At 46.3% G+C, this 16,844-nt stretch overlaps 1 protein-coding gene across 1 annotated transcript in view; it reads right to left on the reverse strand.

The window, feature by feature from the left end:
* sspo (SCO-spondin) overlaps positions 1 to 16,844 on the reverse strand; it is a gene marked incomplete at both ends in the record, with an annotated part of 96,327 nt that overhangs the window by 7,927 nt on the left and 71,556 nt on the right. The window contains 12 exons of the mRNA XM_080855448.1: positions 593 to 723; positions 1,872 to 1,932; positions 3,238 to 3,333; positions 4,717 to 4,961; positions 5,508 to 5,672; positions 6,466 to 6,512; positions 7,224 to 7,369; positions 7,706 to 7,833; positions 10,831 to 11,001; positions 12,039 to 12,241; positions 12,990 to 13,128; positions 16,496 to 16,612. Of these exons, the coding sequence (XP_080711574.1) occupies positions 593 to 723; positions 1,872 to 1,932; positions 3,238 to 3,333; positions 4,717 to 4,961; positions 5,508 to 5,672; positions 6,466 to 6,512; positions 7,224 to 7,369; positions 7,706 to 7,833; positions 10,831 to 11,001; positions 12,039 to 12,241; positions 12,990 to 13,128; positions 16,496 to 16,612 (1,649 nt within the window). The remainder of the gene's footprint in view (positions 1 to 592; positions 724 to 1,871; positions 1,933 to 3,237; positions 3,334 to 4,716; positions 4,962 to 5,507; positions 5,673 to 6,465; positions 6,513 to 7,223; positions 7,370 to 7,705; positions 7,834 to 10,830; positions 11,002 to 12,038; positions 12,242 to 12,989; positions 13,129 to 16,495; positions 16,613 to 16,844) is intronic.

Below are 16,844 nucleotides of genomic sequence, written 5' to 3' on the forward strand. Positions count from 1 at the left end.
TCACAGAATGTAAAGAATCTCACTCCAAGGTTTTTTGAAAAGTTGGCAGTTCTGCTACCAGTTGAGCTGCAGGAGTGTGGCACTAACGCTAACCTTACCAACTGACATGAGGAGCATAGTGCTAACGCTAACCTGACCAACTGACCTGAGTAGCATAGTGCTAACGCTAACCTGACCAACTGACTTGAGGAGCATAGTGCTAACACTAACCTGTGACTGACCTTAGTAGCATAGTGTTAATGCTAACCTGATTAACTGACCTGAGGAGCATAGTGCTAACGCTAACCTGACCAACTGACCTGAGGAGCATAGTGCTAACACTAACCTGTGACTGACTTGAGGAGCATAGTGCTAATGCTAAACTGACCAACTGACCTGAGGAGCATAGTGCTAACGCTAACCTGACCAACTGACCTGAGGAGCAAAGTGCTAACGCTAACCTGACCAACTGATATATTTTCAGTGTATTTATTTGTTTTCAGCTTCATAAACTGCATTAGCCCAAAATGGCACCAACTTCACAGGTCCAGGACCAGCTGTGTGTGTGAGGTGTTACTGTCAAGTGTTTCAGGTGTGAGGTCTGGGGACACACCTCCAGTATGACGTCGGTTCTGGACAAACAGCGCCCCCTGCAGGAGCTGACTTCCACGTTGTCGAGGCGACAGTCGCCCTTGGTGATGTTTCTAACCTCAGTGTAGCGGCGGCACTCTGCCTCTGGCTCCCCTGGTGAGTGGAGAAAAGGTTACTGGGAGAGAAACTGGGTCAGAGGAGAAGATAAAAGAGTGAGAGAGTGACAGAGAGAGAGAGAGGAAAGAGAGGGGGGGAGAAGAGAAGATAGAAAGAGGAAGAACGGTAAAAAGACACCGAGAAAGAGAGAGAGACAGAAAGGGGAGCCAGAAGAGAAATAAGAGAAGCTTCACGCGCTTCACACGTGTGAGAGAGAAAAGGACCAAAACAGAGACAGAGGGAGGGAGAAAGAGAGAGAGAGAGAGAGAGAGAGAAAGAGTGGGGAGGTTTAACACCACTTTATTAGACCCCTGTTTAACCTTCTTAGATGATTGCGCTAATAAAACACAACGTTAAGAAGCGAATCTATAAGGCTTAGGCCATCATAGTGATGAAAATAAGGAAAAGCATTCAAACCCCTCCCATTTCTCCCCATTACACTTTTAAAATAATCTCCAACATCACACACCCACCTCCTCGCCCCAAACACTAGAAAAAGACATAACATCATGAACCAAGTGATAATATGCAACCCTTCACCATCCCCTTTAAAACCTCTATAAGAACTACAGAGCCCACCCCCCAGATTGGGAGAGCTGGGAGAGAAAGAGAGAGAGAGAGAGAAAGACCGAAAGAGAGAGGGAAAGAGTGCAGGAGATAAGAGAACGGCAGAGAAAGAGGATAAAGAGAAGAGCTCTGAGGAGAAGAGAAGAGGAGAGGAGAGGGGTTTTGTGAGCTGTTAATAAAGGAAGAGAGAGGCATGAAAGTCACACTGACTTTCAAACGGCCCTTAGAGAGAAAGAGAGAGAGGGAGAGAGAGAGGGAGAGAGATGAAGAGAGAGCTGTGATGGTGGAGCACTCTTTCACCGCACAAAGGAAGCCCCCTGCACATACAGACAGATAACAGGAAGTCAGATGGCACTGAGTTGACACCACAGCCAATTACTGTAAAGCCAATTCATGTCACAACATAAAGGTTAATGTGAACTCATGTGTCTACAGCAGCAGAACAATGAGATGAGGTAAAACTCAAGATTAGAATGTCACATATTTCCGTTAGCTTGTGTGATGAACATGTGGTGAGACCTATGTCCTGGGGTAACAATGACATGGGAAGCAGAGGGACATCAGCTGGGAGTTCATACCTGGGAATTCCTTCATGCACACTGGGCAGCAGTTCCCTCCCTCCAGCACCTTCACCTCACCCTGGACAAGAGAGAGAAAGATGGAGAGAGGGGGGTTGAGTGAGTGAGAGAGAGGGGGGGGGGTTATGCATGAGAGAGTGATATGAAGTATGAGAAAGAGAGTGGAGAGAAATGTCATTCCCTCTGGCTTGGCTCGAAATAGCTCCTAGGTCTGTTTGTGTGTGTGTGTGTGTGTGTGTGTGTGTGTGTGTGTGTGTGTGTGTGCGTGTGTGTGTATGTGTGTGTGTCTGGGAGAGAGAGAAAGAGAGTCACCCTGCCCAGCAAAGACACACTGACTCTTTACAGACTACAACTCCCAGAGTGCACTGCTCCCTGGCTGGCCCCCTGGGATAGGGCCTGGGTGTGTTCCCCTCTTCCCCTCCATGTAATTTGAATTGAGCTAATGATATAAAAGGGCAGGGTGGCATGCGTTTAATGCAGTGTGGAGCACAGGTCGAGATGTTCAAGTTGGAAATGAAGCAGGAGTCAGACATGGAGATGAGGGATCTGGAGAAGGGCCTGACATCAGCTGATCTGGCCCTGATGAGGCCCAGATGTTGCCCAGATGTGGCCCAGACTCAGCTGTACAGTGTAAGCAGCATGAAGAGCATCATTCACAGGTCAAACAGAGGAGCTGAAAGTGACACCTCACAGGGGCAGAGAGAGAGGAGGGGGAGGTGAGGAGGAGAGAAGAGAGATGTGAGGATGGAGGAACAGGAGAAGGAGAAGGAGAAGAGAGATGTGAGGATGGAGGAACAGGAGAAGGAAAAGGAGAAGAGAGATGCGAGGATGGAGGAACAGGAGAAGGAGAAGATAAGAGGGGGGGAGGAGAGGAGAGGGGAAAGGAGAGGAGAGGAGAGGGGAAGAGAAGAGAAGATGAGATGAGGGGGGAATAGAGGAGAGAGGAAAGGAAAGGAGAAGAGAGGATAGGACATGAGAGGGGAGAAGAGGAGTTGAGAGGAGATGAGAGCAGAGGAGAGGAGAGGAGAGGGGAGGGGAGAGGAGGAGTTGAGAGGAGATGAGAGCAGAGGAGAGGAGAGGAGAGGAGAGGGGAGGGGAGAGGAGAGTTGGAGAAATGAAAGAGGCACAGATGGACGGAGAGGCAGGAGACTTGAGCAAGAGATGGAGAGGAAAAGAAAATGAAGAAGAGGAAGGGGTCAGGGAGAGGAGGAGGGGCCTGTGGGTCACACACTGGCCATGAGGGACAAGTTGCGTGTCCAGAACTGATGACATGACAATGACAATGACACACACACATGCACGCACACACTTGAGCCACCAGAACCCCCTAGCTCTGAAGTAGGCTGTTACGTGTATCATCTCTCACCTCTTTACACTGTAAAGGAGGACAGATTGACTGGCATCTCTTCTGGCCATTAACACAGCGACACAGCTTACACTCCTTCTCCCACTCTGAACCAGCCTGTGGACAGACAGATACACACACACACACACACACACACACACACACACACACATATATACATACATATGAACACACATATACAAGATTATGTGCTTGCGGACACACACATACATGAGTGAAATTTGAAACATTATATCATATACTGTATACTGTACCATTATACCTGCATTTGCAATGGCATTTTCCCCAACACATTTCCATTTTACTTTGTGTACAACCTCAATAAAACAAATGAAATGATAAGATGCTAAATGGAAAAACATAAAACTAAAAAAAACCTCAGAGGAAGTGACGCCCAGACAGGTGAAACAGGTATGTGTATGTGTGTGTGTGTGTGTGTGTGTGTGAGAGAGACACCATCAGCAGTTTAGAGAGCACCTCCCCTCCCCCTCTGGGTTCCGGCGAAGACCAGGTGCCAGAGTGGCTCTCTGCACATCTCCCGTGTTAATCAGGGCTACAATTAGCATTCATCAGCCGCCTGTCATAAGACTGACTGGCCGTCAGTGTTGGAGCAACAAGGGTTTAGTGCTTTGTGTGATGTTCTCAGCAGCACAGAGGCTTGCACACGAGTGGAGTCTCAGAGGAAGGATCAGAGGTGAGTGGAGCATCACTGCCTGCAGGCACATCAACCAGCCCAGACAATAACACTGCTTTAGTCATGAGCTCTGCAGTTAGCAGGAGGAAGCTAATGAGACACACAAACAGGCAACGAGGCAACATGTTTGAAATGTTTGTCTGATTTCGTGTGTGTGTGTGTGTGTGTGTGTGTATTTGGGTGTGCGTGCATGCCAATGTGTATGTGGTATGTGCGCATGTGCAGACGTGTGTGTGTGCGTGTGTGTGTGCATTCATTCATGTGTGAGAGAAACAGAAAGCCCTGCATGCATATGGATGGACTTGATTGTATGAGTTTGAGTGAGTGAGTGTGTGTGTGTGTGTGTGTGTGTGTGTATGTGTGTGACTTAATGGGTATGCGAGAGAGAGGTTATCATATGTCAATGAGGGTGATCTATGCATATGTATGGTCTTGATTGTCTGAATGTGTGTGCTTATGCATGTGTGTGTGTGTGTGTGTGTGTGTGTGTGTGTGTGTGTGTGTGTTTGAGTCTGTGTGTGTGCGCGTTGAGAGCATTGGTGTGCTTCTGCACTTTTTATTCGTGTCACAGTTCATGTTTATCGATGAAAGAATTTAGCACTGAATACATCTGATTCTGTATGAATGAGTGTATCAGTGAGTGTGTAAGCATAGAGAGAGAGTGTGTGTATGAACGTGTGTGTGTGTGTGTGTGTGTGTGTGTGTGGGTTTGTTTGTTTGTGTGTGTGTGTGTGTATGTATGTGTGTGTGTGTGTGTGTGTGTGTGTGTGTGTGTGAAGCCCTACATCTCTCAGCCTCCCATCGTCGTCACACGGACACAACGCCGGGATTACACAGTGGCCCTGGTTGTCACGGTAATGTCCCTCCTCACACACACAGCCCTCGCTGTGGTTGCCGTGGGCGTCGGTGCAGTTGAGCGGGGAGCTCAGGTACATGTCCTCACAGGTGCGCTCACACAGCTCACCTCCAGCACCAGGACCAGACCCAGAACCTGAGTCAGGCCGACGCCAGACCTCCCCCTCAGGACACGCTACAGAGAGAGAGAGAGAGAGAGAGAGAGAGAGAAAGAAAGAAAGAGGGATGGGGAGAGAGAGAGGGATGGAGTAGGGGGTAGGAGAGCGAGAGTCAAAATGGGAGGAAGGGAGACCGTGAAAGAGGAAGAGAGACAGAGGACAAAAAGAACAGTATGACTTCTTGAAACCCGATCCCTTCAGGAAGTCACTCTAGGGTTTCTCTTGTCCTACAGTGTAGAATGCTGACTCCTGTTGATGCGTGCATCTGGCTATTTGAACCCTCCACTGTCAAAGAGTTTTGAAAGTAGCCTCATTTCTATTGAGAGCAACGTTTGTACCTTACAAGACACAGACACACACACACACACACACACACACACACACACACACACAGACACACACACACACAGACACAGACACACACACACACAAACACACACATTCACACACAGACACACAGACACACAGACACAGACACACACACACACACACACAGACACACACACAGACACACACACACACACACACGAACATACACACAATCTGAGCCACCATCTCCCTACCACAGTCAGGTGCTGCACAGGTTCTGGCTCGGAGCTCTGGACCTTCACACCCCGCTCCTCCATACTGCCGAGCCTGCAGGATGGTCCGGTTTGCTCTCTGCTGTCCGGAGCCACAGCTGGCTGAGCATGGGGTCCACTCGGACCAGCTGCTCCACTCACAGTCCACTGAGAAAACACACAACTCGAGTGGGTCACAACTCGAGTGGGTCACACCTCTAGTGGGTCTTCATTGGAGGTCACCAGACAAGGCCATACACACAGTTGAAGAGCCAGTCCTACCGGTACAACATCCTCTCTACAGTTCATTAATGATGAAGTGGCTAATTGCTAATTAGCATGATCGTTTAGGGATCTTATGAAACCGAAGAGTGCTGTAATCTGTAAAGCAAGATTATTATTCTATGAGCCTGCAACGACACTCTTAGAACAAAAGGTGCTTGCTCTCGGGCCTCTGAAGACCCCTTACTTATCCAGCCTACTTAAATCCTTCTGACCTACTGGCTGAGAATGCCTCAAGGAGATCATTACACAGCCTATCTACGGGCACAAGACAGACATCCCTCCAACCTGAGAGAAAGCCTAAACAACTGAAGGGAAGAAACTTTTAACCTTCAAAAGCGCTAGCATCGCTACAGAATAATAAAAAGCTCAGTCTATGATCTTGACACTGTTATGAAGCTGACCTTGAATTAGCTAAGGAATTTCCTCTCAGCTGCTTAACAGCTTTCCTGTCACATACCATTCTTCTTGGAAACACTTGAGGTCTTATTATAGGAGCAGGGATGGGAGTTTTTGATAAGCGAGTATCAGTGCTTCAAAAGGTAATTGATATTTGAAGAGACATATGAGAGAGAGAGAGAGAGAGAGAGAGAGAGAGAGCGAGAGCGAGAGAGAGAGAGAGAGAGAGAGAGAGAGAGAGTCTGGGCCTCGGGGAGCAGCGCTACACAAGGTCACTCACCGTCACATGGGTCTTCCGTGCAGCGGAACACTCCTCCTGTGCACACACTTGGGTTAGGAAGAACGGGTGTGAGATAGAGATGAGGGAGAGAAAGAGATTAGAAAGAGGGAACAGGGTGGTGAGACGGAGGAGGAGGGGAGGATGGGGTTTAGGGGAAGGGAGGGGAGGGGGGAAAACAGAGAGAAAGAAAGTAAGAGAGAGGGAGACACAGGAGAAATAAAAGATGAGATTAGTTAGATGACGCAGGCCCAAACTTAATCATAGAAAGACAAAGAGTCTTTGACAGAATGCTATTCAATGGCAGAGTAATACGCCCTGAGCTCTGAGTTTCATTACATCTTTGCATCAATGCCACATCTGAAGAACCCGCCACACCTTTCACTAATCCATCATTCATCATTAAGGAGTGTTGGGACTGGGATAGCATGCGGCAGGGAAAATCATCTGTCCCCACTCCCACGTAATCATTTGATTAATGCACAGACAGTATTGGCTGCTTTACATTTCATACGTTTCATTTGTTTAGCGACTCATGCAGGTTTAGTTTGTAGGTATGTTTGTGTGGGAGTGACATAAAAACAATGCTGTAAGAATGTAGCCAACAGTGTATGACCAAATTACTGCCATTGTGTGTGTGTGTTTGTGTGGTGTGTGTGTGTGTGTGTGTGTGTGTGTGTGTGTGTGTCTGTCTGTGTGTGTGTGTGTGTGTCTGTGTGTGTGTGTGTGTGTGTGTGTGTGTGTGTGTGCTAAATGGCTACCAGGAGTTGCAGAGGTGTGCGATTGCTGTCCCTGAAGGGACTTCCTCTTTGGGGTAGTGCAGCGTGGCGTTCGGGGTCCCCAGGAGTAAGGAGAGCGAAGAGCAGGGACACTCCGAGATGGGGACGCACGTGCCGTTGTGAAACACCTGAGGAGTTTCCAAAACATGTATATATATTACACAATATACCCATGCATATCTCATGAATATTATCATGCTAACACTTTACTAACATACTTTAATGATTTTATTGCAGTCTATTTCAAATGTATTTGTCTGCTTTAAAAATGTAAAAATGGCTCCCTGATAAATTCAGCAAAAGTTATTCTGTTTTGAAGCCAATATGAAAAACATCTGGATTATTTCTGTGCTGTGTCTTCAACAAATGATTTCCACAGACAGAGGACATGCATGAACACACTCCGTTTCTGTGTATGTGCACTATGCTCTGTTTCTATGGATACTTAAGCGTCAGCTCCTCACCCTGGCAGGGGGGCAGGTGCATCCTGGGATGCAGGCTCCAGGCACGCACTGGGCTTCCGTCCACAGGTCCTCACAGGTGTAGGGGCACTTACCTGCGCAGGTGCTGAACACCTGGCCAGCAGGACACTCTGTTGGAACCGGAGACAACAGCAGGTGAGAGGCCAGAAATAGGATCCACTCTCTCTCTCTATCACACATGTTACACACGGTGTCAGCTGTGTGTGTGGAGCTGACCAGCCAATGTCATAGAGCCCACTTAGCAACCTCATTAATACAAGTGACTTCCGGCAGATACGCTGTGCTCCAACACTGCCGGAGGCCATGGACCCTAATGTCATTGACCAACAGTGAGTATCAGGTAACGGGCAACAAGCAACAAGCAACAAGCAACAAGCAGAGTCCGGCACGGACTAAGGCTAATTTAAAAACTTGGCAAAATCATTTTTGCTAATTCAATACCATGAGGAAGATCCTAAGCAAAACCATGAGTGGGTCTGCACAATGCTCCCAAGCGCCACACTATAGCTTCAGTTCAAGCGTGACAGACTTTGCTCTACTATGAGTGCAATTGGCTGATTATGTTTCGTGCAAAGGGATTTTTTTCTAAAAACATTTCCATAAACCTGACAAGGGCCTGAATTAGATTTCAGATGATGTATAACTGTGAATAATAGTAAGGAGTGTATATGCCAGAGTGTGTATGAGTGTACGTGTGTGTAGGTGTATGCATGAGTGAGTAAGTGAGTGAGTCCATCTGTGTGTATGTGTGTAGGAATATGTGTGTGTGTGTGTGTGTGTTAATAATAAAGGGTCTCACATAGCTGTCCTATCACAGGCGTGGGTGTGTGTGAGTGGCAGGTAGTCATTAAGGCAATCCATCTAGCAGTGACCCAACATGATTTATTTCACTCTGGAAGCTTATGACACCTCCAATTAATTCACAAAAGGCAGTCTGAGGTAATGTTTTAATATTAAGCTTTTTTTTTACCAATTATCTAAATTATGCTACTCCATATCTAATTGCTCTAGCTTGCACTGATACTGCATTCCCTATTACACTGGTACAAAATGGAAGCACACTTCTTAGCAATGGATGTATTTCTTTCAGCAGAAGCAGTAATGTGTTTGTATGAAGGGCAAACTCATCCAGCTGCCTGCAGCATGTGGGCTTAGGACCAGGCTTGTTCTGATGAGGGGGACATTAACACAGGCAATGGACCAACATAGATAGCTGCAGGGGGATAGATTTCACACCAGCAATTTGTGTGTGTGTGTGTGTGTGTGTGTGTGTGTGTGTGTGTGTGTGTGTGTGTGTGTGTGTGTGTGTGTGTGTGTCTACATGCAGTATTTGTTTTGTGCGTGTGTGTGTGTGTGTGTGTGTGTGTGTGTGTGTGTGTGTGTGTGTGTGTCTACATGCAGTATTTGTTTTGTGCGCGTGTGTGTGTGTGTGTGTGTGTGTGTGTGTGTGTGTGTGTGTGTGTGTGTGTGTGTGTGTGTGTGTGTAACCTCCAGTGACGACTACTTTTAATATGTATTCCACTACAGATAACAGAATCCAATAGTTATCTGCGGTGGAATACATGTCCTATCATGTAGTTTATAATGTATTCCATTTTATTACTCAAGGGGAACAACTCCACCACCAGCCCCACACACCCCACCTCCACCACCAACCCCACACACCCCACCTCCACCACCAACCCCACACACCCCACCTCCACCACCAACCCCACACACCCCACCTCCACCACCAACCCCACACACCCCACCTCCACCACCAGCCCCACCCACCCCACCTCCACCACCAGCCCCACCTCCACCACCAACCCCACACAAATTCACCTCCACCACCAACCCCACACACCCCACCTCCACCACCAGCCCCACACACCCCACCTCCACCACCAGCCTCACACACCCCACCTCCACCACCAACCCCACCTCGCACCAGCCTCACACACCCCACCTTCACCACCAGCCCCACACACCCCACCTCCACCACCAGCCCCACACACCCCACCAGCCCCATGATATAATATGACATTTTTGCAAAGTTTCCTTGATACATTCAGTACTTTGGTTTTATTAGCCAATTCATCTCTTTTCCTTTTGCAGACGTCTATGTGCATATTTTGATTCTTAATGTCAGCACAATTGTGAAGTTTCATTGCTTCATTGCTCAGCGTAGTTTGGCAAATGCAGCACACTGTTTTTGGAAGGAAGCCATCACTGGAAATGAAATGACATTTATTTTAGGATGGGTCGTAATTAAAAGTAAACATTATTTTCCTCTGAGTTTTGTTCATTTTTTTTCCTGTATCCTTAAAAAAGGCATCTAGACTTGCTTCTTTTGAAAGTGAAAAAAGTGAAAGTGAAAGTCCTCTCTATGGCAGAGGTGGTGTAGACACACACACTCTGAAATCCACCTCTGCATTTAACCCATCCAGGGAAGTGACACACACACAGTGAAGTGAGGTTACACACTAACCGGAGCAGTGAGCTGCCTTTGGCGGCGCCCGGGGAGCAGTGATCGGGGTTAGGTGCCTTGCTCAAGGGCACTTCAGCCGTGGATGTGGGCATGGGAAAGCAGTGGTCTACTACTCAGTAGGTCCTACTGGTCGGGGATCGAACTGGCCACCCTACGGTTTCCAGCCTGAAACCCTAACCAGTTGGCCACGGCTGCCCCAGTTTGAACACACCGGGACATAACTAAGTTAGCGGGAATAAAATATAAGGAGGCAAGAAGTTCAGTCAAGGGGGAGGGGACAGAGCGAGTGACAGACACTCTGAGGATTGACACACTGAGGATTGACACACTGTGGCAGTGGCTGGTCTCCACTGTTGGCCTATGGGAATATTTGAATTTGAGAGCAAATAGCCTACACATGATCTAAAAAGTAATCAGTAATCAGTAACTGTATTCTGATTACCACCAACTTAAATTGTAATTGTATCTGAATACAGTTTCTTATTTTGTATTTTAAACAGTAACATGTACTGTATGTGTTTGTTTGTGTGTGTATGTGTGTAAGTGTATGTGTGTGTGTGTGTGTCTTTGTGTTTGTGTGTGTGTGTGTGTGTGTGTGTGTGTGTGTGTGTGTGTGCATGTGTGTGTGTGATTTTACCTGGTAGACAGCTGTTGGTGTTGCAGGCCATGTGTTGTTCCAGTGGTGATGGACACACCTGTCCCCCAGGCTCTGGCTCCTGTAGAATGCTCTTACTGCGCACCGACACTCCTCCGCCACAGGTGGCGCTACACTCGCTCCAAGATGACCATTCGCTCAGCTCACACCCAGCTAGCAAGACAACACAACCGCAAGTCAGTCAGGCTACAGGGATAGAGTCACTCCAGGGAGCTAACTGTTTCTCATGAAGCTCTCTACTAGGCAAACAGTGCACATATGGCCAGAACATCTGCAAGAACTTCTGCTCTACACTGTGTAGGAGTGTTTTATGATGTGTTCAGTCTTGTTGAATTTCACTGCATTGTGTTGTATTCACTTACATAGCGTTGTGTTGAGTTAATGTGTTGTGTCTTGGACAGGCTTGTCGTTATCTGGGGGGTATTTGTCGTACGTGGTTGAGTTAAGTCTATCAATTGTCCCATTAGCCAGTTAAAATTTCCGCCATGCTTTAGGACAGGCTATCTCGGTTCGTCCAAGGCTGATCCGCCCTCAAACAATGTTGTTTATTAGAACAAGACTAAACTTGTCCTACGTCAAAAGGGGGAAGCGTCGATCACCAAAACCATGATTTTCTGAAGGTACAATGGCTGCTAAACTTAAAGAACGTTTTTTTTCGCTGGCAAGCAGGAGATGATCATGAACGCTTATGAAGGATACAAGACCATAAACATGGCAAAATCCAACACCGCCACTGCTGCGAGAGCAGGACAAGAAGCTGTGTATGGGGGGGATATCTATGTATGTATATATTACAACAAGTGTAAGATTGGTTCAGTGGGTAGAGGAGTCGCTAAGTAATTGCAAGTTTGCTAGTTCGATTCCCCTCACCTCCTTACCGTGCTGTGTGGTGTTGCTTTATTTGTTTTTATACGTACAGAGTTGTGATATATGTGTGTGTTGTGTTGCTTTATACGTGTTGTTTTGTTTTATACGTGTGTGCTGTGTTGTTTTATATGTAAGTTGTGTTGTTTTATACGTGATTTGTTTTAAACGTGCTGTGTTGTGATGTTTTTATACATGTGTGTTGTGTTGTTTTATACGTGTATTTTGTGTTGTTTTATACGTGTGTGTTGTGGCATTTGGTGTTGAGTAGGGTTGTGTGGTGAGGTGTGGTGTTGTGTAGGGTTGTGTGGTGAGGTGTGTCTGACCTGGGCAGGCCGGCAGTGAGCAGGTCTGGGTCTGGTTCTGGCTGGTTTCATTGCAGGGCAGCCCACCAGCCCTCTGCTGGCAGGGGCGGGTCCGGACCCTGTCACCCCACCCACAGGAGGCGGAGCAACTGCTCCATGGTCCCCATGGACCAATCAGAGGGCAGCGGTGATTGGTGCACACCAGAGAGCCATTCTCACACATGCTGGGGAGAGACAGAGCGCACAAACAGTAGCTTAAACTTCCGGTTCAAAGGTCAACAAGCTTTACCAAGTCCCTGAGAACACCCACACCCTGTTGTACACAACATGGAGATATGGCAAAGGACAATATATCATCTAACATTTAGGTGTATTTGAGTGGTACAATTCATGTATTCTGTGGTTACTTTGAAGTCAACAACAGCTATTTAGTCTGATCTCTACTTTAAAGCAGTAAAGAGACAGTAGCAGGGCGGCGCCAACCCCAGAGGAGATGGAAGTGGGGACATGTGAGACCTACATAGGCCACCACAGTAATATTATGTGGATTTTTTTAAGTGTTTTTGACTACACTCTGCTCTTTGACCGCACACAAGGCATGACTACTTACATATAGAGCTTAAGACACAGAGGGAGGATATTTCTTTAAATTTAATCCACAGATCCTTCCACTCAGATCCCTATAGAGCTTAAGACACAGAGGGAGGATATTTCTTTAAATTTAATCCACAGATCCTTCCACTCAGATCCCTGCTTAAATCATTAAATCCTTTTGAACTCTGCTGCTTTCACCCCATTACTGTTAAACACACCGTATCCACCCCAGGTAGGCATCAAGTATGATTCCAGTGTGTCAATAATTGACTCAGCTTCCCTTGTGTTTTCACAGTCAGTGTGTGAACCTAGAAGCCGTTTCCTGGCTCTGACAGCACGTGTGCTCCTCCAGGTGTTCTGTGGCCTTATGTTCCTCACCAGGTGTTGCAGTCCACGGTGACGTTGTGCCCGGGGCTGATCTCCAGAGTGCCGTTATCGATGGGGACACCACAGCGGCAGTCCGATGTTAACACACACACACCATCCTGCAGTAGCCAGCCATCTGGACAACGGCAACCTGAGGGGAGAGAGAGTGGGGGAGGAAGGGAACCACATCAGAGGGGAGAGAGAGATATCAAAACAGGCAGTACCCAGCTCAACCATACTGTACACTGATGTTCTGATCACTGTTACGTTTCACCTCACGTAACGCCTGGCTCAAATATAGCCAGGGACGGACTGGCCGTCGGGCATACCGGGCGTTTGCCCGGTGGGCCGACGTGCAATATGGGCCGACAGTCCCGATTTAAAAAAAAAAAATTTTTTTTTTTTTTTTTCCATATAATGGTCTAACCGGCTGGCCCACGAAAGTAGTTCATCAGCGGCCCTATTGACACTGGGCTGGCCCAATCACATCCCCTGGGCTGACCCAACACCAACCCCTTTCGATTTGGACCTGCCTACATAATGCATTAGGACGGTAAACAAACTCAAATTTTTTTTTTTTCCCCCATATAATGGTCTAACCGGCTGGCCCACGAAAGTAGTTCATCAGCGGCCCTATTGACACTGGGCTGGCCCAATCACATCCCCTGGGCTGACCCAACACCAACCCCTTTCGATTTGGACCTGCCTACATAATGCATTAGGACGGTAAACAAACTCGGCCTGGCCCATGGCTTGACAGGTGCACGCTAGTCTGCGGCCCATTGGCTGTCTTCTTTAGTGACTAGGGGCTCGTCCAATCATATCACCAAACACCTTCTACCTTTAGCTTGGTCGGTGCACAGAAACGCACGTTTCGTTAGAATCCTCCAGTCCAAAATGGAGAGAAAGCGAAAAGGGGGTGCAGAGAAACCGCGAGATAAGAAGAGGCTTGCTTTTCAAGCCAACGCTGCCAAATGTGCCAAAATATCAGAAATGTTTGCCACGGCAGGGCCATCATCAGCTCCCGTGGATGACAGCCAGGGAGATACGATACAACGACCTACGGTAAGCTTACTGATCATGAATTAAAACGTCTCTAAAATATGTTTGACTTAGGACCTATGTTCTATGGCCAAGTTCGTTTGCATTGTAAATACAAGACAAGTCTGGAGCAATTACACTGATTTATTTATATGTTTAGTAATTTAATACATAATAACTAGGGTGACCAGACGTCCGGATTTATGCCGGCCAGTCCGGATTTCCAATGCCCTGTCCGGCGTCCGGCGCAGCATCAAACCGGACGCATATTTGTCCTCCTTTTTGGAGTTGCACTGGGCCTAAAGAGCTGCGCTCTAGAATATTTGCCTGGATCGCAGTCTAACACATGATTGGCTTAAAGCTGTGTCTGATTAATATCTGATTGGCTTAAATTCAATTTTAACCCTATATCATTGGTTAAAAATGTAAAAAGGCTCCATGTGCTGGCTACGTCATACATATGCTGCTGGCTACATTGACAGAAACTGTTATTGACATAAGGACAGTTAACACACATAGAAGAAACTTGCCTAAACGCCAGACGTCTTTCAATCCAGAGTGGGCAAAAGAACACGACTTTATATCAAAAAGCAGTCGAGACTCCTTGCATGGCTTCTGCATTTTCTGTTGCTGTGACATTGACATAAGTAGTCAAGGTAAACGCGCACAAACTTTCCTCCTCTTTCTCGTGCCAGCTGCTAATACGAGTGGACATGCTTTCACTGTATCATGCTAGCATACAATTAACGATGTGTTGCCGTGTGCGTTACCGACAATGTAAGTGTAATTCATGTATCTGCTAGCTTTACTTTCTTTATATTAATGTTTACAAGCACTAGCTGCTATAACTAGTAATTTATCGCAGACTTGTTCTAGCCTGTATACGACGCTAATACGGAGATCCATTTGTTTTGATATTGCTGGTAGCTTAGAGTTCAGACTGCCAGGCCATTTGTGGTCTTAGAGTGCCACCTTGTGGTATAGTAATGTGACAGCATTGCAATTACAGTGTTGCTGATACACTGATGTGCATAATAGTGAATTATATATTATACATTATTCATAACTGATAGGTTATTGTGTATTTTGTTCAGATATTTATATACGTAAATTAGTACAGATTGCGAGTTATGTATATTTATGTTATATTCTGTATTTCTTTATTCTATAGAAACCACACAAACACTTACAAATACTTCTTTTAATGTATGATTATTCCACTGCAAACACTTAATGCACTTGATCAACCCGCTGGAGGTTAAACACAAATAAACCTGTTTCTACTACACAAAGTTGTATTGTAGAGGGGAGCACGCCAGAGTCCTATGTAATTATTCACAGCACCACGAAATTCCGTGATTCCGGAATTCCGTATTCCGAAATTCCGCATAGTGTCCTCCTTTTTGGTGTTATTTGGTGTTATGGATATGGTCATCCTAATAATAACAGTGAGTGTAACTGAAACTAGGTAACAAGGTACAAAATTCAAGTAACAACTTTAACAAAAAGTAACAACTTTCTACACAACTTTAAAGTGTATGATGTATATTGTATTGTATTGAATTTAGATTAATTAAGACCACCACCTTAACACACAAACTCTTGTTGAACTCATAAAGTAGTAGGTTCAGTGACGTGCGGTGAGACAGCTGTCTTCTGGAGCTTCTGCGAGCCCGTGAATCAATGTTTCGTTGGAATCATGATGTAACGTTGTTGTAGCGGGAATACAGCAATGCTATTTTCTAAATGGCAGGGCATATGTATGATTCTAGACTTTGCTAAGCACTGAAGCGACTGAAACTGTGAATTTTGTCACATTCAGAGAAGTTAACAGGTAAAACGGGAGAAAAATAGGGCGTCTTTAGGCCGTCCTGCCCAAAAGTAGGGCGTCCCATTTCTTCTTAATTTTTAGAAGACTATAGGGCAGATGCCCTGCTAGCTAAAAGCCTGGTTGGTGTAGACATTCGAGAGACCAAAAAGACTGAAAAGGTGTGTTATCGAATTTAGTGGGCCGGTCTGGTTCAAAATGCCCGGGCCGATTTTTTGTCCCAGTCCGCCCCTGAATATAGCCTTTAATTACTGAACAGCAAGTGCCCTTGGGTACATTGAAACTGTATCATAATTGTAATTTTCAAACGTGATTTAAGGATTCCATAAATGCGTTTCTATGTCATGTTGCACCTCTAGTGCGTAAACTGTACAATTAGGTAGACAGTCCCTCCAGGATTGTGTTGTGTTTTCACAAATTGAATGCAAAATCAAGGGTTTACCACAATTGCATTTATGGGTAGCAATTTTCTCTTATTACCACAATATCACCACAATTCTTACGACAATTTTTGAAAATTCCTGCAGCAAATTCAGTCACTTTTGGCCGCAGTAATCACAACAAAACATCACAAGAGCTTGGTAGGACTAGATAGAACCCAAGGCTCTGCAATATTGACACATCCAGTGTGTATGCTGTGTGTGCTTACCTGGATGGCAGGCCCCCTGCAGACACTGGACGTGTTCCCACAGATCAGTGCAGCTCCTTGGACACTGGTTGGCACATGAGGACTCATACACACGGCCCCGGTCCTCACAGCGCTCTCCTGCGACATGAAAACAGATCAAACGTTTACATGCTAGAAGACCAGCCATGCATGTGCAGTGAAGTAGCTGAGATTTGTAAGGACGCACTGCTTGGAACCAACATCCCAAGTCCTCACAATGCCCTGGTGTGAAATCAAATGTAATTAAATGTAAGCTTGAGGATGACCAATGCTATAAAAGTTCAGTCCTGGGTGCTACATAAGGAATCAGAAATGTGTTTCCAACTCTCAC

The sequence above is a fragment of the Sprattus sprattus genome, assembly GCF_963457725.1.
Source record: "Sprattus sprattus genome assembly, chromosome: 17".
NCBI classification, from domain to species: Eukaryota; Metazoa; Chordata; class Actinopteri; order Clupeiformes; family Clupeidae; genus Sprattus; species Sprattus sprattus.